This window comes from Pleurodeles waltl, chromosome 6 (assembly GCF_031143425.1).
Source record: "Pleurodeles waltl isolate 20211129_DDA chromosome 6, aPleWal1.hap1.20221129, whole genome shotgun sequence".
Lineage (NCBI taxonomy): Eukaryota > Metazoa > Chordata > Amphibia > Caudata > Salamandridae > Pleurodeles > Pleurodeles waltl.
In genome coordinates this window covers 1,201,780,566-1,201,805,338 of record NC_090445.1, presented here as the reverse complement: position 1 = coordinate 1,201,805,338, position 24,773 = coordinate 1,201,780,566, and the positions used below count along the sequence as shown (strand labels likewise).

Sequence of the window (24,773 nt, the reverse complement as noted above, 5' to 3'; positions counted from 1 at the left end):
TCCCCTAGGCATCAGACTAGATCTGAAAAATCGTGACCAGTAACCCTGTGTGTTGACAGGTGGCACTATGTGGCTCTGCACTCCACTCCAGAAGTGACATGCGGACACATTCATAGGCACCATCCATGCATGCTGACATCAGTTGTTTTCTGAACTGTTTATGCCACGGGACAAGTAATCTAATCTTCAGATTGGTACTGACCAGAATGCAGATCAGTAAGTGGGATCGTTCTAACAGGACAGGGAGGATGGGAGGGCCAGTGAGGAATCGGCTGTTAGATGGAGTCTCTACTAGAAACAGCATTACTGAAGCTAAGTGACTTTTTCTTCTGATAAAGACTTCTAACAGTAGAGTATTCACCTTCTGAATAGACAGCAAAATACTACCTCTCTGGTGGTGGGTCTGTGAACTGTCTCAAATCAAAATGTCCTGCCGGACAGAGAGGGTAAATTTCCCCTTCCGATGGGCCTTGCTGTTCAATAGTGCTTCATGAATATATGGAGGGAAGCCCACATTGCCACTTAGCAAATGTCCCGGACAGTTCCCCTGACAGATCCAGCAGCCCATGCCAAAAAAGTCGTAGCAGACTTGGCTCTGGCAGATTTTTTTTAGAAAAATGGGAAAGTACAGTCTCTAAAGACTTGAGGAGTAGGTCCAGATTGGCATCTTCTGGGGTGGAAAGAAAGATACTAATGTCATTGCACAGGGTGCGCCTGAAAAGGGCCCTGCGTGCCACTTCCAGAGTACAGCGATGTTGGTGCAGAGCCACACGGTGTCACCTGTTGGCAAGCAGGGCACTGCTTAAAATTTTCCAGATCCAGTCTGACACCTGGGGGAGTACAAAATTTGAGGAATCTGTAGTTAGGAGTCTCTATCAGAATGAGCAATGCAATGAGGGGCAGGTAAGGAAGTATTTGTCAGGGTCGTATTCCAGTCCCTATTGGCTGCAATCAGACTAGAACTTTCAGAACTTTTATAACTGCTTCTGTTTTGCAGCATTCAGATGTACAAACACTGTTCATTTTGGAAAACAGGCGTCTCTACTTTCCCTTTCTGGTGACAGTATTACAACACAATAACTGAGGCTTCTAATTCAGGTGCTGTAATTTTTCTAGAACCCTCTGAGCCACCAAAGGAAACATCTAATAGGCTCTGCATTACTGCATACAGTTTGTGATGTTGTTTTTCTCACCTTTCTGTCGGAGGACATTCTGCCTCTACCCGGCTGCCCTGCATGTCTCATGAGGTAGTTTATATTATATAGCAGGCTAGCCTAAGACTGCTGCTTAGTACAACATCCTAGGATGAATGGACAAAAATATTTAAAATCAAATTGGCTACATCTGAGGTTTTGAATACGAATGGGCTTGCAACACTATCCAATAAAGTGTCATATAGTCCTTATTGTGCAATGCATGTAGAAGTTGGTATGGCAAGTTATTTAACCTTGGTATTGAACTGGGACACTCGTACAACTTTTACATTTTTTAGCTTTGGGCCACAAGGAAATGAACTATGCAATGAATTGTAGGATTTGAGGCTGAGAATGGAAGCAGTCTAACATATTTTAATCAATTGAGTGACACAGCATAATATAACATGTAGCATGATTTCACTTATTTTAATGCTACATGATGAATTTGATCAATATTAAAACGCTCTGGGTAGGATTCATTTTACAGAGATGATTGTTAATCAAACACGTACCAGATTTGCATACAAAGTGTCTGCAACAAGATGTTGTTTAGATATGCTTTATCATTATGTATTTTTGTTTAAATGGTTTATTTATTAAATATACTTAAACTATAATTGAAATGAAAGAAAATTGATGGGTGTGCTGAGCATAACAGTTAAGAACAATGCAATATCTTGTTTTTTGTAAATGAGATTTCTGTGACTTCCAATTCAATCTCTGATTTTGTGCACCACTCAAAAGAGGTATGTTGGTGTGTGCGTCTCAGTATTACTTTCAATATACAGTTTGTGATAATCTTTTCCTCTCCTCTCCTAGTCACCTAATACTATACTAGGTCAGGCCCTGATGATGAGGTACAGTGGTAATTACTGAATGCCATGGTAAATACCACATGACTTTAATGATTCGCCTGATCAGGAGTTAAAAAATGCATGTTATTTAGCACATGTGCTAAATACTTCATGTCTGTGGTCCTTTACATGTGCTACTTAAATCATGAGTTGAAGAGTTGTTTGCCAGCAAATATGGTTGTGTAGTTGGTGAGAATGGTCCATCACATTAGAAGCTAGACAGACTGCAAGAAACTGCAGCTCATGTGTTTTTTAAATACCTTAAACTTTGCACACGAGAAGAACACTGCTTTTTTTCCCTTGCTTCTCAATCATCTTCACTTACAGAATAAGACATCAGCGTGGAAAATCAGATACAGTCTTCAGATAATAAGAGGGGAACAATCTAGCTATCCCTCACCATCGTACCTTGCTGCTATCCTGAAAGATGTTCATACCTCCAGGACACTGTTATTACTGAAACAGAGGTCACATTTTTTAAGTTAAGGAAGAACCAGACAAGAGAAAACTGGTAGGCCCTGTTCTGTACAGTGGGATCACAAATTGGTCGTATCCAGTAAAGAATTACAACAAAATACACTAAAGTGGTGCCATGACACATCAATAGCAGGTCATTTGGGAAAAAGATGACAAAATTAATCTTGAGCTACCTTTCGTGACCTTGCCTATCTTTGTGAGTCTAGCAGTATGTATAATCTTATGTGATGAATGCAAAGATGGAAGACAAGAGACCCAAATAATACTGGCAACCCTTACCAACACCTACACAATGGTGTTGTATGATATAAATTGATTATATTGTAGAACTGCTAGTGTTAAAGTTACACATTACGTTGTACTTCTAGCAGCCAAAGCTATTTTATGAAGAAGGGTCACTACATTCCCCTAAAAAACTTCCTTAAGTCTCTCAAACAACTAAAGAAGTGTTTTGATTTCACCATGTCTACTGGATGTCAGTCACAGATAGAAAATCCCAGTTCCTTGCAAGGTGTAGGATATAACCCTGCTTCTGCAGGCAGGTCACTCCCCGCCCCGCCGCCCGCGCCACCTCCTCACCGTCTTATTCTTTGTCATTTTCCCCGCCGCTGCGTCCCCTGCGGCCCCTCCCACCTCCCCCGCCTCCTCACCATCTTCTCTGTTGCCAATTTCCCCGCTGCTGCGTCCCCTGCGGCCCCTACCGCCTCCCCCCTCCTCCTCACCGTCTTCTCTGTTGCAAATTTCCCCGCCGCTGCCTTCCCCTGCGGCCCCACCGCCCCAGCCTTCCCATTCCACCAGCCCTCCCCCTCCTCCCAGCTGTCACTTCCACCCTCCACCCCATTTATGGCAAGCCCGTCTGCGCCAAGACCGCGCCCAGCGCCAGTCCCCCTGTCCCTCTCAGACAAACCTACTCCTCCCTCACTCAACCCAGGTCCCCGCCCCACGTGCACCCCTTCCAGCCCCACACACACTCATGGCCCCTTCACCTGCCACACCTGTCATTTCTCCTGCTCCACATCCCTCACACCACACACCAACCATAGCAACCACCTTTCAACAAACACAACACCCCCAACGCAATACTCACCTGCTCTGCCCCCACCCCCACCAACCAACCCCGCCGCACACCAGCCCACAACCAGAACACATCCTGCAACAACAACCTCATGCACCACACCAATACCGCCCACCACAACCACCTCAACTGCCTGCTCCTCAACACTGGCTCCCTTCACAAACATAACATAGAACTCTGGGACCTCATCACATCACACTCACCTGACATCGCCTTCACCACGGAAACCTGGACCAGCCCCTCCTCAGAACCCAACATAGCCATCGCCACACCCAAAGGATACAAACTCCAACACAAAGACTGCATCAACAGGCCAGGGGGTGTCATCACCATCCTACACAGGGACACCATCAAAGTCACCACCACCTCCCAAGACACTATCGACAACACAGAACACATGCACTTCCTGATCCACATCAACAACAACTCTACCCTCAGAGGTACTTTAATCTGCAGACCACCAGGACCACGCCCCGCCTTCTGCGACTCCATCGCCGACACCATCAGCTCGCACGCCCTCACCTCCACACACTACATCCTCCTCGGTGATTTCAACTTCCACTTGGAAAACCTACAAGACCACAACTCTACCTCCCTCATAGACAACCTCACCAAGCTCGGACTCAAACAACTGGTCACTGAACCCACCCACTCAGCAGGACACACGCTCGACGCAATTTTCACATCAAGCCAACAGATAGACTACACCCACACCCACACCACCAAACTCCTCTGGACTGAGCACCACTGCGTCCACTTCTCCTTCACCAAAGCCCCCCACACACCACCATCAACACACCAAACCCTACTGCATGTGGGACAAGATCCCCACACAATGACTAAACTCCCAACTGGCTCACAATCCCTCCACCCCACACCAACGACCCCAACACAGGAGCACACAACCTCACCAAATGGATCACCACCTGCGCAGACACACTAGCCCCCCTCAGAAAACACATTACCACCCGCAACATCAACAACACCCCATGGTTCACCCCCGAACTCCAAAACTCCAAGCGCAAATGCCGCCAAGCAGAGAAAATATGGCGACTAGAACCCTCCACAACCAACTTCTCTACCCTCAAAATCACCATTTGCACCCATCACCAACTCATACGCACCGCCAAAAGAGATCACTACAAGACACGCTTTGATAACAACTCTCAAAACAGCAAAGAACTCTTCACCATCATTAATGAACTTGCCAAACCCAAAACCAGCAACATAGACCCCTCACACACACAGCCCCTATGTGACGCCCTCTCCAACCACTTCCACCACAAAATCCTGGACATCCACAACAGCTTCATACAACACCCACCCACCGCACATACCCCTCACTCACCCAACCCCCACTCATGACCCCCCCCACCACACTCACCACCTGGACCCCCACCACATACAAAGAAACCCAAAAAAACATGAACTCCATCCACTCCGGATCCCCCTCCGACCCCAGTCCACATCGCATATACAACAAAGCCAGCCCAACCATCGCACCCAAACTCTGTGACATAATCAATTCCTCTTTCGACTCCGCCACCTACCAAGACCCCTGGAAGCATGCGGAAATCACTGCTCTCCTAAAAAAAAAAAAACGGACCCAGAGATCCTCTCTAACTATCGCCCCATCTCCCTCCTCCCTTTCCCCGCCAAGGTGGTCGAGAAACTAGTCAACGCCCGCCTATCCCACTTCCTCGAAGCAAACAACACTCTTGACCCCTCACAATCCGGGTTCCGCAAGAACCACAGCATGGAAACCGCCCTCATCGCATGCACTGACGACATCAGGACCAAAGTCGACAAAGGCGAGACCGTCGCACTCATCCTCCTAGACCTCTCCGCAGCCTTTGACACTGTCTGCCACCACACAATCCGCACACGCCTCCACAACATAGGAATTCACCACAAAACCTTAGACTGGCTCACCTCACCGACCGGACCCAGAGAGTCCGCCTCCCACCTTACCACTCCACCACCACCAAGATCATATGCGGGGTCCTCCCTCAGCCCCACACTCTTCAACATCTACATGATCCCCCTAGCCAACATCCTCCGAGTACAAGGAATCACTATCCTCTCCTACGTAGATGACACCAAACTCATCCTCTCCCTCACCCGCAACCCCACCACCGCCAAAACCAACATACACGCTGCTCTCCTCGACACCGCCAACTGGATGACTACTAACCAACTCAAGCTTAACTCCAACAAAACTGAGATCATCATCTTCGGCCCCAACAAAACCACATGGGATGACTCCTGGTGTCCCACTGCCCTAAGCCCCGCACCCACCCCGCAAACCACGCACGCAACCTCCGCATCAACCTAGACCCCTCGCTCTCCATGACACAGCAAATCAATGCCCTAACCTTCTACTGCTTCCACACACACTGCACTCTAAAAAAATCCTTCAAATGGGTTCCCCCAGAAACCAGGAAGACAGTCACCCATGCACTAATCAGCAGCAGACTAGACTACGGCAACACCCTCTACGCCGGCACCACACTCAAACTCAAAAGCAAACTCCAGAGAATCCAGAACTCGTCCTTGGCCTTCCCCGCCACAAACGAATCTCACCACACCTCAAATCCCTTCACTGGCTCCCCTTTGACAAGAGAATCACATTCAAGATCCTCATCCACGCTCACAAATCCCTCCACAACACCGGCCCAACCTACCCCAACAAAAGAGTGAACTTCCACACTCCCACACGCAACCTCCGATCAGCCGACCTCGCCCTAGCCACAGTTCCCCGCATCCAACGCACCACCACAGGAGGCAGGTCCTTCTCCTACCTCGCCCCCAAAACCTGGAACTCCCTCCCCACCAACCTTCGCAAAACCAAAGACCTCCTGCTCTTCAGAAAGAGCCTCAAGACATGGCATGTGACCCTCCCTGCCCCCCCCCCTTTTGGTCCCTCCCCCTCCAAGGGCCTTGAGACCCTCACAGGTGAGTAGCGCGCTCTATACATTTTTTGGATTGATTGATTCCCTTACATATTTGTGACAGATGTCTCCCATGTACGGACCTTTAAATGAGATAGCTAAACCACCAAAGATAAAGAGATTTCATTTTTAGCAATTCACCCTTACTGTCCACGTCCAAATCACATCCTAAGAATGGACATTAAAAGATAATAATAATAGAAATTGATGTTGACTAACAATTAAAATCTATCTAAGCTACTAACTGGAGACCAAGCATTAGAATCAATGCAAATGAAAGACAATGAAAAATATAAACCTGGTGAACCACATATGTAGCAACTGTACACCCAGGAAAAAAATCTATGACATCCAGCACTGTTTTATCATCTAACAAATCAAGCTGCAAAAATACAAGTAGGTTTGTCTGGCCTCCGGAAGCAGCTAGTCACCATGGCATTAGGGTTTGATGTGGTTAACTCTGCAATTAGCACTTCAGGAAGTAGGTGTTGGGATTTACTATTCCAAACGTTCTTGTGAGAAAACAGGGCTGATTGCAGAGGCCCCATAACTTTTTGCCCCCATTTTCCACTGTTTGCTGGTGTTTTCCTGACTTTAAAGGTGCCCTGGGTACTGCTAACCAGTCCCAGGGCCTGTGCTCTGTGTAAAATGGATATGCAAATTAGGCTAATTATAAGTGGCTAAGTTAACCTACCTATAAGTCCCTAGTATATGGTAGGGCATGTAGGTTTAGGGACCACAGCATAGGTGGTGCACATCTAGGTGCATTGCTGAGGTGCCCAGTGTCATTTTAAAAGCAAGCCTGCCTTGCTGGCTGCTTTTAAATTAAAGTTATATGCAAATTCGACTTTGGAATTAAAGATACTTCCAAAGTCTTAAACTACCTTATTTTTACATATAAGTCACCCCTAAGGTGTGCCCTATGTGCCCCTAGGGCTGGGTGCCATGTAACTACAAGCAGGGACTTTATAAAAATAGATTTATAAGCCCTGGTGAGGTAAAAACAGCCAAATTCGTTTTTCCCTCATTGAAGTAAATGGCCTTCATAGGCTAGAATGGGCAGACTTTATTTTAAAATTTTAAAGTCTCCTTAAATGTTACATACCAAGAATTTGGTATCAAATTAATTGTTGTAATAAATCCCACAACTTCCAGTTGTTGGATTTAATATAACTTGTTCAGGTAAAAAGTTTAGACTTTACCTAAAAAGTTGCCAATTTCAGCTCTGCATTGTTTTTGCTGCTGTGCTCTGATTGGCCAGCCTGCAGCAGCTTCTGCCAGGCTGCCTTGATGAGGTGTGAAGTGGCCTGGCTTCACACAAAGGAATGTGCTTGGGGGAGAGAATCTCCCCTCAGCAGATGGTGAGGCAGGAAGGGGGAGGGCTGCCAAACTGGTCTTCAAAGGCAGAGAAGGACTTTTGGAGCACCCAGCAACACCCCCACATCCTGCAACCCCAGACAATTAGGTGCCCCCTTGATTAGATTAGGAGAGGGCAGGAGAGGGGTGTGTTTATGATTTTTAGCCACACCAGTGGGTGGGCTCAGCCAGATGTAACCTCCAAAAATCAGATTCATCCATGTTAGATTTTTAGAGACTGTTGCCTTCTGGGATGGATTTTTGCCACACTTCCCAGGAAGTGGTCATCACAGGGGGACGACCCTGTCCCTGATTGGAGAACCAGGGCCCCCCTGCTTTTCACCCAGGAGCAAGGATAAAACTGGCAGACCTGCCCCCACACCTCAGATCCCCACCAAATTTCAAGAAGAAAGAACTTAAGGAGAAGAAGGACTGCCCTGCTGGACCCCTGGCCTGCACCTGGAACCTGCACTCAGAAGGACTGCACCAGCTGCACACTTGGGCTTCACCACAAGAAGGACTTTGCCTGGTTTCAACTGGTTCAAGGAGGGACTCCCTGTTTGCTACAGGTGAAAAATTGCTAACCAGAGTCCCCTGCACCAACTCCTGAAGAAAGCGACCAGCTGACCACTGTCCAGTGGCCAAAAAGGAGTTTGCGCCAGGTGCATTCTGGGAGTTGAAGTCCGCACCCCCCAAGGACCATCACAGAACTTCTGGACCCTTGGGGTGAGCTGTGGACCCCAAAAGAACCTTAAAAGAACATCTGGGTGAAGCCCCAGAAGTTTGGAGAAGATTTGACACATTTTGTAAAAAAGCTCCAGAGAGGGACCGACCCGCCGCGGAAATTTTAGCCGGCTTGCCTCAACCGCGACCCGGCCTGACTTCGTGGTTCGTCCCGGTAAAGAAAAACATCCAAAAAAGAGACTAAGTCCGAAGGTAAAAAGTTGACCGGGACCTCCCAGCCATCGTATCCGAGAAGGGCTCCATGGACGTCGGATCAAGATCCAGGTTTACCCCGGTCGAAGGATTTTCATCTCGAAAAAACGACTAAGTCCGAAGGTAAAAGTCTCCACCGAGGAAACCCACATCGCGTATCCGGACAAGGGCTCCAGGAGGTCGGATTCAACTGGCAGGTTCGTCCCGGTGAAGAAAAACTTCAAAATAAAGACTAAGTCAGAAGGTAACTTTTTAACCGAGGCCTCCCGCGACCTGTAGCCGAGCAGGGCTCCATCGCGGTCGGCCTGAAACTTTGACTTTGCCCCGGTCCTGGTGCAACCAGATGACCCGATTGGCGCTTTTTGTTTCTAAGCGCTAGAAAAATAGTAATTCTTTAAAAATTCATATCTCCGGTTCCCCTGAACCGATTTTAATCGTTTTTGTCTCATTTTAAAGATAAAAATATAAACTATTTTTATAAATTGGTTTTGGATTTTTAAACTGTTTCCTGTGTTTTATTTGAATACTGTTTTGTGATATTTGAATGCTTTACACTTTGTCTCCTAAGTTAAGCCTTGACGCTCGTTGCCAAGCTACCAAGGGTTGAGCTGGGATTAATTTACTGAGACCTAACTGTACCTAGGTGGAGGTTAGTGGCTTGTTGCTAGGTGTAGGTACCTACCTGCCCTTACCAATAACCCATTTTCCAACCTAATTGGAAGCAGCGACGTGATCCTGTACTTGTGTTCAATATCAAGTTACAGTTTTAGGTAAAACAAATTAAAAATCCTTTAAATTGTCCTAGTGCAAAAATTGTTTTTAATTTGGATTAATTTCAATTATTGAATTTTTGTAATTTTTCTAAATTCTTGTTTCCAATTTTTGCAAAAAGTTTTTGTTGACACAAAACTAGGGAACCATGGAGCTTGATCTGGCTAGCCTACCCACACTGACAGTAGTCCAGCTTAGGGGGTTGTGTATTGAAAGAGGGTTGCCTGCAACCACTGATCTCAGGAAGCAAATCCTGATCACATCCCTGACAGCATGGGCTGAGGCCCAAGAGGTAGAGTCAGAAGAAGCTCCAGAGGAGGGAGAAAGAAGGGAGGATGCAAGCTCTAACCACTCAGGGGAGGGAAGGCATCTGAGCCCAAGTGAGGATGAGGAAGAATGGTCCTCAGTAAACACAGTCACTAGGGGCAGATCCAAAGCTAGTGGTGGGAAGGGCGTCCTTTCAGGAGGAGAGAACCCATCCATCAGAGAAAGAGAGCTGGAGGCCCAGTTAGCATACATAGCTTTGGAAGCAGAGAAGCTGGCCCTAGAAAAGAAAAAGTGGGCATACAAAGAGAAAAGAGATGGAGGCAGCGATAAAGAAGCTGAGGTGTCCATGGGTGGGGGAGTTTGCCCCAGATTACCCAAGGGGTGGTTCCTGCTTATGTAGAGGGGGATGACATAGATAAGTGGCTGGGGGCCTTTGAGAGGGCACTCCAAATGAGAAGGGTTAGGCCTCAATACTGGGGTTCCCTTTTGTGGGAGTTGGTCCCCAACTCAGGGAGGGATAGGCTTCTGACCTTAAGGGGGGAGGAGGCAGATTCATACCCTAGTATGAAGAGGTGCTTAGCCAAGAAGTTTGGTCTGACCCCAGAGCAATATAGAATGAAGTTCAGGGACACCCAGAAGGTCAGTACCCAGTCTTGGGTTGACTTTGTGGACATTTCACTAAAGGCACTAGAGGGCTGGATTATTGGTAACAAAGTAGATACTTATGAGGGGTTATACAATCTGATCATGAGAGAGCACATCTTGACCAATTGTACCCAAGAAAGGTTACGCCAGCATCTAGTGGACTCTAAGCAGACCAACCCTAGAGAACTAGGGGAGGCAGCTGATGAATGGTTGAGAACCAGGGTGGTTGTCAAGTCCCAGGGGGGATACTCCAAGAAGGGGGGGACAGGTCCCCAAAAACCTAAGGAGGGAGGTGGTAAGCCCACCACAGAGACTCCCTCTGTACCCCAGAACCCTAAGAAGGAGGAGAGTAAATCCCACTCCCACTCTGACCAGCAGAGACAGTTAGACCCAGGGTTAAAAAAGCTCTTGGACAGTAGGGCTTGCTTTGACTGTCAGCAGACAGGTCACTTCAGAGGAGATGCAGCCTGTCCAAAGAAGGTGGTTAGCACTGGGCTGTCCAGTGTAGCCATAGAGGAGGATTCCTCAGATGATGAAGTCCTCCTAGCATTGAGCTGGGAGACAGGACCAGATGGTAAGCTGGTGATCCCTGAGGGTGGGAGTAGGCACTTCCACCACATTCAAGTGAATGGGATCCCTACCACTGGCCTGAGAGACACCTGTACCAGTCACACTATAGTGAGTGACCGGTTAGTGACCCCAGACATGTATGTCCCAGGAAAGACAAAGAAAGTCAGGATAGCCACAGGAGAGGTCACCTCCAAACCTGTAGCCATAGTGCCCCTAGAGAGGGAGGGTATCCTTGACTGGATTAGGGTGGTAGTCAGTGCTGACCTTCCCCTAGATTGTATCCTGGGCAATGACCTCCCAGAGGTGAGTCTGGTCACAGATGGGGTGGTCGCCCAGGGCGCCCCCCCAACCCAAAGTCCTGGGGAGTCAGTCCCTACAGTTAGGAGACAGGGGTCCCCAAGAAAAGGAAAGAAGAAAAGGAAGGGTAGGCCACTCTTAAAGAGAGTTCCAGGGAGCCAAGGGCCTTCTGCCCCAGTAGGGGGGGAGCCCAGAGTTGGCACTGGTGAGGCCTCACCTGACCCCAAGGAAGTCCTGAGTAGTCAGGCAGCTGTCCAGATGCAAGGTGTTGCCCCTGCACTGACAGAAGGGAGAGTGGAAGGAAGGTGTCTGCCACAGGAGGTGGTAGCCCCCCACTCTAGACAGCAAGAGGGGTGCCAGGACCCCAAAGATGCCCCTAAAGCAGCTCAGCCACCTGTCAGTGGAGAGCTTAGGGTGTGGTTCTGGGTACTGACAGCTGTCAGTAGCCTCTGCTGGGTGCTAGCCTTCCTGGCAGCACTGTACTTGGCCTGGGAGGCAGACCCCAGGGCCAATAGCAAAGTAGGCCCCCTGACCCTATTGGTCATGGTGGGGTTGCTCAAGTGTTGGGTGACCTCTTTGGGTAAGCTAGGTGTTGCCCTAGCAAAGTTTGGAGTAGGGGAGGTGGGCACCTCACTACCCAAGTTGGCAGAGAGAAAGGAGGAAGACCCCCCTAGAGGAAAGTTTCAGTTTGAGTTGGGTCCTTTTACTGTTGGGATGGCTTCACTACCCATAGGGAGTGACCCTGACAGGAGGATATAAGGCAGAGTAGGCCCTGCAAAGGGACAGACAGTTTTCTTCACTGTCTTCCTCGCCTAACAAGCCAGGAAGACTCTCCCAGGGTTGGGCTGAGTCTCCTGGGCGTGTGGGCTGGGGGGGGGGGTTGTGTGAGAAAACAGGGCTGATTGCAGAGGCCCCATAACTTTTTGCCCCCATTTTCCACTTTTTGCTGGTGTTTTCCTGACTTTAAAGGTGCCCTAGGTACTGCTAACCAGTCCCAGGGCCTGTGCTCTGTGTAAAATGGATATGCAAATTAGGCTAATTATAAGTGGCTAAGTTAACCTACCTATAAGTCCCTAGTATATGATAGGGCATGTAGGTTTAGGGACCACAGCATAGGTGGTGCACACCTAGGTGCATTGCTGAGGTGCCCAGTGTCATTTTAAAAGCAAGCCTGCCTTGCTGGCTGCTTTTAAATTAAAGTTATATGCAAATTCGACTTTGGAATTAAAGATACTTCCAAAGTCTTAAACTACCTTATTTTTACATATAAGTCACCCCTAAGGTGTGCCCTATGTGCCCCTAGGGCTGGGTGCCATGTAACTATAAGCAGGGACTTTATAAAAATAGATTTATAAGCCCTGGTGAGGTAAAAACAGCCAAATTCGTTTTTCCCTCATTGAAGTAAATGGCCTGCATAGGCTAGAATGGGCAGACTTTATTTTAAATTTTAAAGTCTCCTTAAATGTTACATACCAAGAATTTGGTATCAAATTATTTGTTGTAATAAATCCCACAACTTCCAGTTGTTGGATTTAATATAACTTGTTCAGGTAAAAAGTTTAGACTTTACCTAAAAAGTTGCCAATTTCAGCTCTGCATTGTTTTTGCTGCTGTGCTCTGATTGGCCAGCCTGCAGCAGCTTCTGCCAGGCTGCCTTGATGAGGTGTGAAGTGGCCTGGCTTCACACAAAGGAATGTGCTTGGGGGAGAGAATCTCCCCTCAGCAGATGGTGAGGCAGGAAGGGGGAGGGCTGCCAAACTGGTCTTCAAAGGCAGAGAAGGACATTTGGAGCACCCAGCAACACCCCCACATCCTGCAACCCCAGACAATTAGGTGCCCCCTTGATTAGATTAGGAGAGGGCAGGAGAGGGGTGTGTTTATGATTTTTAGCCACACCAGTGGGTGGGCTCAGCCAGATGTAACCTCCAAAAATCAGATTCATCCATGTTGGATTTTTAGAGACTGTTGCCTTCTGGGATGGATTTTTGCCACACTTCCCAGGAAGTGGTCATCACAGGGGGACGACCCTGTCCCTGATTGGAGAACCAGGGCCCCCCTGCTTTTCACCCAGGAGCAAGGATAAAACTGGCAGACCTGCCCCCACACCTCAGATCCCCACCAAATTTCAAGAAGAAAGAACTTAAGGAGAAGAAGGACTGCCCTGCTGGACCCCTGGCCTGCACCTGGAACCTGCACTCAGAAGGACTGCACCAGCTGCACACTTGGGCTTTACCACAAGAAGGACTTTGCCTGGCTTCAACTGGTTCAAGGAGGGACTCCCTGTTTGCTACAGGTGAAAAATTGCTAACCAGAGTCCCCTGCACCAACTCCTGAAGAAAGCGACCAGCTGACCACTGTCCAGTGGCCAAAAAGGAGTTTGCGCAAGGTGCATTCTGGGAGTTGAAGTCCGCACCCCCCAAGGACCATCACAGAACTTCTGGACCCTTGGGGTGAGCTGTGGACCCCAAAAGAACCTTAAAAGAACATCTGGGTGAAGCCCCAGAAGTTTGGAGAAGATTTGACAAATTTTGTAAAAAAGCTCCAGAGAGGGACCGACCCGCCGCGGAAATTTTAGCCGGCTTGCCTCAACCGCGACCCGGCCTGACTTCGTGGTTCGTCCCGGTAAAGAAAAACATCCAAAAAAGAGACTAAGTCCGAAGGTAAAAAGTTGACCGGGACCTCCCAGCCATCGTATCCGAGAAGGGCTCCATGGACGTCGGATCAAGATCCAGGTTTATCCCGGTCGAAGGATTTTCATCTCGAAAAAACGACTAAGTCCGAAGGTAAAAGTCTCCACCGAGGAAACCCACATCGCGTATCCGGACAAGGGCTCCAGGAGGTCGGATTCAACTGGCAGGTTCGTCCCGGTGAAGAAAAACTTCAAAATAAAGACTAAGTCAGAAGGTAACTTTTTAACCGAGGCCTCCCGCGACCTGTAGCCGAGCAGGGCTCCATCGCGGTCGGCCTGAAACTTTGACTTTGCCCCGGTCTTGGTGCAACCAGATGACCCGATTGGCACTTTTTGTTTCTAAGCGCTAGAAAAATAGTAATTCTTTAAAAATTCATATCTCCGGTTCCCCTGAACCGATTTTAATCGTTTTTGTGTCATTTTAAAGATAAAAATATAAACTATTTTTATAAATTGGTTTTGGATTTTTAAACTGTTTCCTGTGTTTTATTTGAATACTGTTTTGTGATATTTGAATGCTTTACACTTTGTCTCCTAAGTTAAGCCTTGACGCTCGTTGCCAAGCTACCAAGGGTTGAGCTGGGATTAATTTACTGAGACCTAACTGTACCTAGGTGGAGGTTAGTGGCTTGTTGCTAGGTGTAGGTACCTACCTGCCCTTACCAATAACCCATTTTCCAACAGTTCTTCACTCCCATGAATAATTCCTCCAGATGATTCCAAGTAATGGGGTTCAGCATCAATCAAGGGTATTCAAGGTTGTGATACTAAGCTACGAGGAAAACATGTTGGAAAATTCACTCACCTTTTTTAGGACACTGTGAATTTCCTCCATGGCAATGGACAAAGTTCGAACTGTATTATTGAGTTGATCTTCATATTTCACATTCACACTTTCAGATGCCTCCAAACTGCTCTGTAATAAGGTCAAATCTTTTTTCACCACTTTGAGTTCGTCAGACAAGCTTTTTTTACACTCTTCAAGCTGCATTATTGCTCTTGCGTCTTCCACTGAAACATTCAAGTAATATTCAATTAAGGAAATGCACGAGAACAAAAATAACTTAATTTTATTACATAGAAATTGTAGGGAACATACAATGTTTTTGTCCTTGCAAACAATGTATTGATCCATTTTTCAAAAACACAATGACTTTTGGTAAACAGCCAATAAACGGTACGGGTAAATGAAAGGTTTCTACCTACTCCACGTTAAACTGTATACATATTTTGAGAAGAAGATTGTGAGCGCTGGAAACCTGTAGGATCCGGTGCAGAACCTATTAAGGGAACAGTTTACTATTGAATACTATTGCTCCAACATGGTTGTCATTGAAATGGGATGCCTGATACATGTGGATCCCCTTCTTTGGTGGAAGAAAATCGACTCCTGACGAAAAGATATGCATCTTGAATGAGGACGTCTGTATTGAGGAAATCGCTGGGGAGATGCCGGATTGGGGATTTGGTTTGAAAAAAATCCTTTGTCTAAATAATGCAGGCCTTATTGTCTGAGGACATTCTGCCTCTACCCGGCTGCCCTGCATGTCTCATGAGGTAGTTTATATTATATAGCAGGCTAGCCTAAGACTCCTGCTTAGTACAACATCCTAGGATGAATGGACAAAAATATTTAAAATCAAATTGGCTACATCTGAGGTTTTGAATACGAATGGGCTTGCAACACTATCCAAGAAAGTGTCATATAGTCCTTATTGTGCAATGCATGTAGAAGTTGGTATGGCAAGTTATTTAACATTTGCATTGAACTGGGACACTCGTACAACTTTTACAAATTTTAGCTTTGGGCCACAAGGAAATGGACTATGCAATGAATTGTAAGGGTTGAGGCTGAGAATGGAAGCAGTCTAACATATTTTAATCAATTGAGTGACACAGCATAATATAATATGTAGCATGATTTCACTTATTTTAATGCAACAAGAAAAGCGTACAGTGTCTGCAACAAGACGTTGTTTAGATATGCTTTATTTTTATGTATATTTGTTTAAATGCTTTATTTATGAAATATACTTAAACTATCATTGAAACGAAAGAAAAATGATGGGTGTGCTTAGCATAACAGTTAAGTTACGAACAATGCACAATTGTGTTTTTTGTAAACAAGATTTCTGTAACTTCCAACTTAAGCTTTGATTTTGTGCACCACTCAAAAGAGGTATGTTGGTGTGTGTGTCTCTGTATTACTTTCTATATACAGTTTGTGATGATCTTTTTCTCTCCTCTCCTAGTCACCTAATACTATACTAGGTCAGGCCCTGATTATGAGGCATAGTGGTTAATACTGAATGCCATGGTAAATAACGCATGACTTTAATGATTCGCCTGATCAGGAGTTAAAAAAAACATGTTATTTACCACATGTGCTAAATAGTTTATGTCTGTGGTCCTCTACATGTGCCACTCAAAGTATGAGTTGAGGACCACTTATACCACATATGATATTTACCACATGGGAAAAAATACACATTTGGTAAATAACATCTAACTACAAGTATGAGAGGTCATTGAAAACTAGTAGAAAATACCACCTTAAAATACCTCCAGTCAAAAGCACATGGAAAAATTCCTGAAAGTGTAGGGAAAGAAAACCTGTAAAAAATACAAAAAACAAGCTAAATGTAATAAAGCAAAATACCACAATACATGCGCTGTTTAAAATAATAATTAAAAAATAAAACTCACACACACCTGCACACAGAGCCAGACCTACATAAACAGCCAGGGACAGGTGAAATTCAAAAGTTGATTGCAGCAGCTCACATTTCCATTCCATTCTGCATACAGCACCATGCCTACAGCAATGCTATGCCACTATATCATGCTATACTAGTTACATGTTCTGCTAACAAACCATACTGGATGAGAATAGAAACCAGGCCACATTCAATGATCTCAAATGGCACAGCAACACAGGATAACAGCCAAGATTGACAAAGTAAGGCAGGATCAGATACAGAGGACCCACAGGGTTGATAGGGGCACCAAAGAAACATTCTCATCATTACAGATACTCTGGAGTCCAACTTAAACATCCACTGTCATACCACTTACTGAAAATTTTAGCAGCACTAGAATTCTTTGAAATGGGCACCACAGAGCAGATTGTAGGACTGGTGCATGGCATTTCTCAGTGAACCTTTAGCAAAGTACTCTGATAAATGATGGATGTCTTGCAGAGAGTGAGTGGGCAGAATTTACAGTTCCTTTTGGACAGCATGACTTCCTGACAACCTAGGGCTAATTCACTGCACTTGTGTTGAAATCATAAAAGGAAGCACACTATTCAGGTGCAAATAATGTGACATGAATCACAATATACTGAGCTGCTGTGTTAAGTGCACAGGACAAAACCACAATGATCCTGACGAGAAGCAACATTAGTCATAATGTAGTGACAAATCACGCTTAAGGTACTGCAGGACAGACCAATCAACCCTTCGTGATCAAAATTACAATGCATTATGATTTTTGTAATCCAATTGCAATACAAGTCAGGAGTGCCATTAGAGAGATGTTAGCCCCTATGACATCACACTCATGGATACCTGTAAACGTGTGTAAGAAAGTATATCAGTCACTCTTCAAACCTAAGATGAATTTCAGCCAAGGCAACTTTTTAACTACCACATGTACTTCTGTTACAACTCTTATGCCTTTTACCTTGGTTTCCTCCGACTTCGAGAACCTCTTTCAAGTCTTCCACTCCGGACATCTTGAGGAAGCTCATAATGTCTTCTTCCCACAGCCTGCAGTAGAGCTGAGGTGGAGAACTACTGCCAGTTGCCGTGCTTCAGAGCTTGGACTTGGCACCTCAATAATGTACATAGAATTTCATGATTTGGATACTATTTTTAATGTTCTCAACATCATACGGATATGTTGATCGAATATTGTTTATGTCCATTATCTGCTTCCACAGGCATGCTTTTGCTGGCAATTTCAACATGAGATGGCAGATTAGATGGTCACTGATTCTTATCACCTCCTTAGCCAGGACATCCAGCTCAGGATCGCTAAAATTGTATTTCTTTTCCCTGCCTGGGTCCATAATGGAAATGTATGGCAGGTTTCTACTTGTGATGATTGAGTGATATCAGAGCATGGCAGGGGATTCTGTTTGTCTGGTTTCAATGTGCATTGTCAATATAAAAAGATTGCTCCCACACAGGAAGAAGTTGATGGTGTACTTTTGGGGTAACCTAAGATCTTCTTGTGTTTTGATCTGGCTGTTTATGTTCTCTAGGGATTCATTTCCTCACTCCAAGAACCTCAAATTCCTTATAGTCGGAATTTCCTGATATTCTGTGCATGTGCCATTAACTAGGTGCAGCATTTACCACGTGGGCTAAATAACAATTATGGAGTAAACTGTAAAACCTCATAATCAGTGTTATTCAACAAACCTCGTAGAATCAATACTTACCCTATGTGCAAGTTTAGTGTTTTTTTTAAACGTGACTCATACAACTGTAAGGGTTTTAGGGATGTCTATAAAAATGTCAACATTAAGGTAGGAAAACATGCATGATGCCAAGTGAAATTAGAAAAAATAATACAGTGTCAAACTAAATAATGTGTTGTCAGGCCACTGGATGCTCAACACAAACTTTATCTATGAATGGCCACCTGTGCAATCTCTCTCCTCTCTGTTACTATCTACACCTAGGCAGGGAGATCGCAGAATAAATAATGAATATTTCAGGCACTGAAGATGATACTAGTACAGTAGGCTTCTTCAAGACGATCCACTCGGTGAAGCATAATAGGATGCCATCTTGAGGTAGAATAGTTTTGGGCACACTGTATCTGCAGCAACAATGAGCTTGGTCACTCTAGTTATCATTCAGAGATCATGGAACTATTGAGGCTATTAAAGTTAGTGGCCTTTCTGATGCCATGTCCAGCCACTGCTGCGATAATTCAGAAACCACGTACTTCCAAATTAATTTTTAACTTAAAAAGTATATCACATATTTACAATGATTACCATAGAAAAATAAACATGCCATTTTAACTAAATTAGCTTAAAACAACCATTTCAGTTTTAAGGGCTAAACTCAACCAATTCTAGTTGTTGCATCTTAATCAACTTTATAAGTAGAAAAAATGCACAAGTTTGGCTTCAGAGGAGTAGGAATTGCCAAATACGCTCACACAAGTGCCTAGATGTCACTCTGCCTGGTTATCTGTGGTGTTGCTAACAATTATGCATTTCATTGCAACTGATCTGCTCCAGTAAAAGGGCTCCTGCCGTTAACACAGAGGCTCCGAATCAGTTCAAAGCGACCTGATATTTGGCAACCAACAGAGCATTGCCAATACATTTCTTATTCATTATGTGGATCCTTTTGATCAACCCTGCCATTATCACCAGCGCCTCTCCAGGAACTTTGATCAATCAAACCCCTCCCCTTCATACAATATCGCTTTAAGTTAGGTCACCATCATGAAAGATCATATCAGTATCTGCCAAAGTGCATCTACAAGACTGTGGTGGTCATTATGACATTGGCGGTCAGCGGACCGCCACGCTGGCGATAGTACCGTTGCCAGGCCAGCAGTGAAAACCACCAAATTATGACCATGGCAGTGTTCCCTCCCATAGACAGCCAATGTACCACCTGAACCGCCAGTGCGCTCCATCCACTGACCACGGGGTAGCCACATTCGGGCAGGTGGAAGACTACCACCCGCCCACCATATAATGACATAGCAGACCGCCAGGATTTCCGGGGCAGAATCACCGCCATCAAAAGCCTGGCGGAAACCTATCATATAAAAAGAGACACCCATTTTGGTCCAGCGCACTTCTGCGGGATTTGGGGAAACTCCAGGAATTTAAGAGGTGGGAGCTTATCGGGATTGAGTACCTAGTCGACATGTGGAGAGGAGGAGTGCTTTTGACTTTTGAGGATCTTAAACAGGAATATGAGATGGGACAGTTGGAACGCTATAGGCTGTTGCAGCTTGGTCACATGCTACACAGACACATAGTGGAGGGAGAGCAGCTACCAGAGTCATCGTCCCTGGAGGATAGATTATTGACAGAACCATTGTTGGGTAGGGCTTTCTCCCTGGTATACAAGAAAATTATGAACAATTCCCCTGACCCTCTGGGGAGTTTGCGGGTGGCCTGGGAAAATGATCTAGGAACGCTTGAGGATGAAGACTGGGTGGATGCGATACAGAGCCCCAGGGATGTGGCCATAAGGGCCCGCTTCCAGCTCATACAATTGAGGGTTCTGCACTGAGCATATTATTCAAGAACACGATTGCGTAAGTTGGGTCGCGCTGACTCCGACAGATGCGCCTGGGGATGTGACGTGGCGGGCTCTTTCTTCCACATCCCGTGGGGATGCCCAGTGATTCAGGAGTACTGGGAAAGGGTGGTTCAAATAATGGGTACGGTAACTGGGTTGCACATAAGCCTAGAGGCAAAATGGTTGCTATTGGGCATTACGGGTGATGAGGGGTGGCCCAGATACGCAAAGATTTGGCTACAGTTGGCAGCTGGAGTGGCTAAGCAAAATATTGCACCGGCATGGGGGACAAGGGACCTTCTGCGAATTACTGACTGGGAGAGGGACTCAAACTGGTGCCAAAGAGCAGAGCAAGTGATTTACAAAAGCAGGGGATATATGAAGAAATTAAAAAAAATATGGTCAAAATGGGAGGCATATAGAAACACATTTGACTAGCGAGGAAGAAGGATTATCCTCTGGGCTCTCAGGAGGGGGTGGGAGGCAGGACAGACTGGACGAGACACAAGAGTAGATTTAAGATCAGTGGTTGGGTAATGTTGCTCGATAGCCGGATGCTATTGTGCACCTTGTTTGAGATGCCATGCCTACGTAATTGATATGGGTGCCATTGTATGCTGAGCTTTGTTTATAATATAAAGAGTTCCAAAAAAAAAAAAAAAGAAGACACTCACCTCCAGCAACACAGAGGATTCCGCGGCCACCATTGAAGTCTTCCTGATGCTGTACCACGCAATGGCAGTCCAGGAGCACCAAAGCCCATGAAGACAACGACGGTGAGTACAGCCGCCTAGCACACAAGGGAGGGAGGGGAGAGAGACACACACACACACACACGCACAACAAACACACATACCACACACCCAGAACAATCTGCAGAGTAAATCGACAGCAACGGAACCCAGGAGCAAAGTAAGCTAGGACACATACCTCTGATCTAACCACTGTAATCATGATGGAAAACGAGCTCAAATTCAAGTAAATATATAATTACATATGAATATATGTATATTAAGGGCCATTAGCCAGTCCAAAGTTAACAAATGGCCACAAGGCAACGACCAAGGCCCAACTTGACTCCTTACAGCCCAGTCACTCCACTGGGCAGGGACATCATGGAGATGGTAGGCAGGCACATTGGGGGGGAGGTTTCTTCTTGGGAGGGGATCTTTGGACTTGGGTTTGGGAGGGGGCGGGTCTTTGCCCTTATGTTTAGGGGGCAGATGAGTGGCCTTGGGACAGGGATTCAGAGTGCCACTCTTTTTCCCCTTAGTGCCAGATGTAGTCTTAGGGGGAGGAAAAGGAGTCGACTGGGAGATGGAGTTACTGGGCTGGGGGGGTGGGATCTTTCTCTTACAGGCAGGATGGGGCTGGGTGAGGGAGGAGGACAAGGGGGGAAAGGAAAAGTTTCTTAGGACCAATGGGGCGGGGTGTAGGAGGAGGACTGGGAGTGGAGGTAGAGGGAGTGGTTGTAGGAGGAGGTGGTGTGCTGGACTTGGGTGCACGTGCATGGACAGTCTGCATGTGTGAGGTGAATGGCTTTTGGGTGGCTGAGTGGGAGCATTTATGTGTTTTTGGAGGGGGCTGACAGGGTGGGAAAGGACAAACAGGACATGTGTATGTATGTTGTGGTGGTGTCTGCAAGTGAGGTGGGTGTGCCGCTTAAGGTGGTGATGACTGCGCATGTGGTGTGTGGGGTGCATGTCTGCTGTTGTGGTGACTGTGGGCAGATGGCAGGATCTGGGACTGATGATGCAGTGCATGCAGGTGTGAGTGCTGATATGAATGAGAGAGGAAGAGGAGGGGGAGACAGTGGAGGCAGCGGCTTTTGTAGTATGTGCATCTGGGTGTTGGCTGTGTGGATGCCTGTGGAGTGAAGTGTGGTGCCTGTGTTTGTCTGCGTGAGTCCTGTCAGTTGTTTTGTGGGCGTGCTTGTCAGATTGTGTGCATGGAATGGGTTGGGGGAGAGGGCTATGGGACTGGGAACAGATAGTTGGAGGGGAGACAGAAGAAACAGGGACACTGGCTGCCATCAGAGAGGAGGCCAGAGCCTGAAACCATCTCTGTACGGCAGTTAAGCCACCGTGAATGCCCTCCAGGAAGGCATTGCATTGCTGCATCTGGGATGCCAGCCCCTGGATTGCATTTACTATGGTTGACTGCCCTTGAGGTTAATAGCCTCCTCACTGAAAATAGCAGGCCTGACTGGGGTAGGGCCTGAGGTGCCTGGGGCGAAGGAGATGCCCACCCTTCTGGGTGAGCGGGCATGGACAACTGGGTGGTGGGCTATTGGGAAGGTGGTGGTGGTATGGGGGGTGGCAGAAGGTCACTTAGCTGGGGTGGTCCAAGAGGGGTCTGCCACGACCAGGGAGCTCCCATCGGAGGAGGAATCTGGGTCTGTAGTAGTCGCTCCTGTCTCCCCGTGGTGGTCCCCTCACCCTCCAACCCACTGTTGCCCACAGCATCTGTGCTCTCTGACTCCTGGGTCCTGTGGCTGCAGCTCCCCAACTCGCCGGTGCCCCTTCTCCTTCGCCAGATGATGCTAATGCACACATGGACATGATGACAAAAGGAGAGAGGGGAGAGAGAGAAAGGTACCCAGGGTCAATCACAGCACATATGGCATACATATCACAATCACTCACTGGGACTTACACTGTGCAACATGGACCACAGTGGCAAACCATTACCTAGGTACAACAGCATTAAGGTACCCAAACACTACCAACTGCACACCTACTGGGACTGACTAAGCCCTGGTTGCCATGTATCCTAGCTACTTAGCAATACCAAATATGCATACCATCCTACATAGCTAAGCAGGACCACACAGGAATAGCTAAACCAGTATATTGGGGCATGCACTGACTAGAACCGTGCACCCAAATCCCATGGCAGGCAACACATACGAAATACCACAGTCTGTACTCACCCCCTTGAGGCTGCTGTGCTGCCCTCAAGCACCCATCCAACTCCGGATTGGCCACCGCCAGTATGCAGGCCATTAGGGGGGCCAGGGTCCGACGGGCACCCCTCCCTCGTTGGGAGGCTGTCCCCAGCTGGGTCTTTGCGGTCTTCTGGGCCCAGCGTCTCAGGTCCTCCCACCATTTCCTGCAGTGGGTGCTCCGCCGGCTATGGACCCCCAGGGTCTGCATGGCCTTGGCGATGGCACGCCACAACCCTTTCTTTTCGTGGGCAGTGACCTGCAGAGGAGACACAGACAGAAGGACACCATGAACTATACAATCCAGTCTGTCACAGAAATGGCTCACATACTGATTTGCCCCTCATCAAGCACACACATGACCCGTACCTCTGCATACACACTGCATGCAGCCAACACCCCCCCAAATGACACACTGCTAGCACACACATACATCTACATGCAGCTATGTCCCATCCAACCTAACCATTATGTATTCACCTGTTGGTCTGGAGGCCCATGGAACTGCCCATACATTGGTAGGACCCCATCCTCAAGCTTCTCCAACTCCTTGGTTTGAAGGCTAGGGCCTTTTCCCCTGTAGCACGGGCCATCGCAGGTTCCAGACACATGTCACAGCAATACACACAGTGGAGATGTAGTACTGTGGAGAGTCAGGAATCCAGTGAAGTGGTAGTAAGAAAATAGGGGTCACAGCGTGGCGGTGAACACCGTGACCGCCGGCGTTTATCATCATTGGTTCCTCTACTCCATAGAGCCCCATGTTAGCCAATGATGAGTAGCACAGCTGTGCAGTCAGCCTCCGCCATGACGCCTAATGCTGGCGGAGTGAGGTCACTTCCACCGGTCCCTGCATACACAACAGGCAGTTGCCATTTCCTACTGCTAGTACTCATGTTGGTAATAAATGTGCGTCATTGGTATCAACTGTTCACACCTAGACAATTTCAGTCTCCTATATACATACATGCTCTGTGTACTATGATGTTGTGTGTCCATAGGTCCAGTAGTCACACCCATTTTACTTTTAGCTCACTTAGATACCAATCACTGCAGAGGATGAGGAGGAGGAGGCAAGCGCCCGTATACAGACCCCTTGTGGACTTGGCTACCCTGGAGGAACGGCATATCATACTCACCTATTGTCTGGACAGGGCCACCATTGCTGAGCTGTGTGCACAATTAGACAACTGGAGCCAGATTTAATGTCTTCTATCCATAGCACTACCGCTATTCCCCCTGTAGTACAGGTACTCTTAGTGCTCCACTTCCTGGCAAGTGGTTCATTCCAGGTGACAGTGGGCTCATCTGCAGGAATGTCGCACCCAATGTTTTTGATAGTGCTTGGAAGGGATTTGGCTGCCTCAAACACATGAGCAGCTACATTGCATTCCCCCAGAGTGAAGATTTGCCCACTGTGAAAGCTAGATTCTACGCCATGGGACGCATACCACATGTGAT

The 24,773-nt window shown here is 46.9% G+C and overlaps 1 protein-coding gene across 4 annotated transcripts in view; it reads right to left on the bottom strand.

The window, feature by feature from the left end:
• CCAR1 (cell division cycle and apoptosis regulator 1) overlaps positions 1 to 24,773 on the bottom strand; it is a 1,667,827-nt gene that overhangs the window by 82,534 nt on the left and 1,560,520 nt on the right. For all 4 annotated transcript variants that reach the window (XM_069240502.1, XM_069240501.1, XM_069240500.1 and 1 more), the window contains one exon: positions 14,890 to 15,095. In XM_069240502.1, coding sequence (XP_069096603.1) covers positions 14,890 to 15,095 — 206 coding nt within the window. The remainder of the gene's footprint in view (positions 1 to 14,889; positions 15,096 to 24,773) is intronic.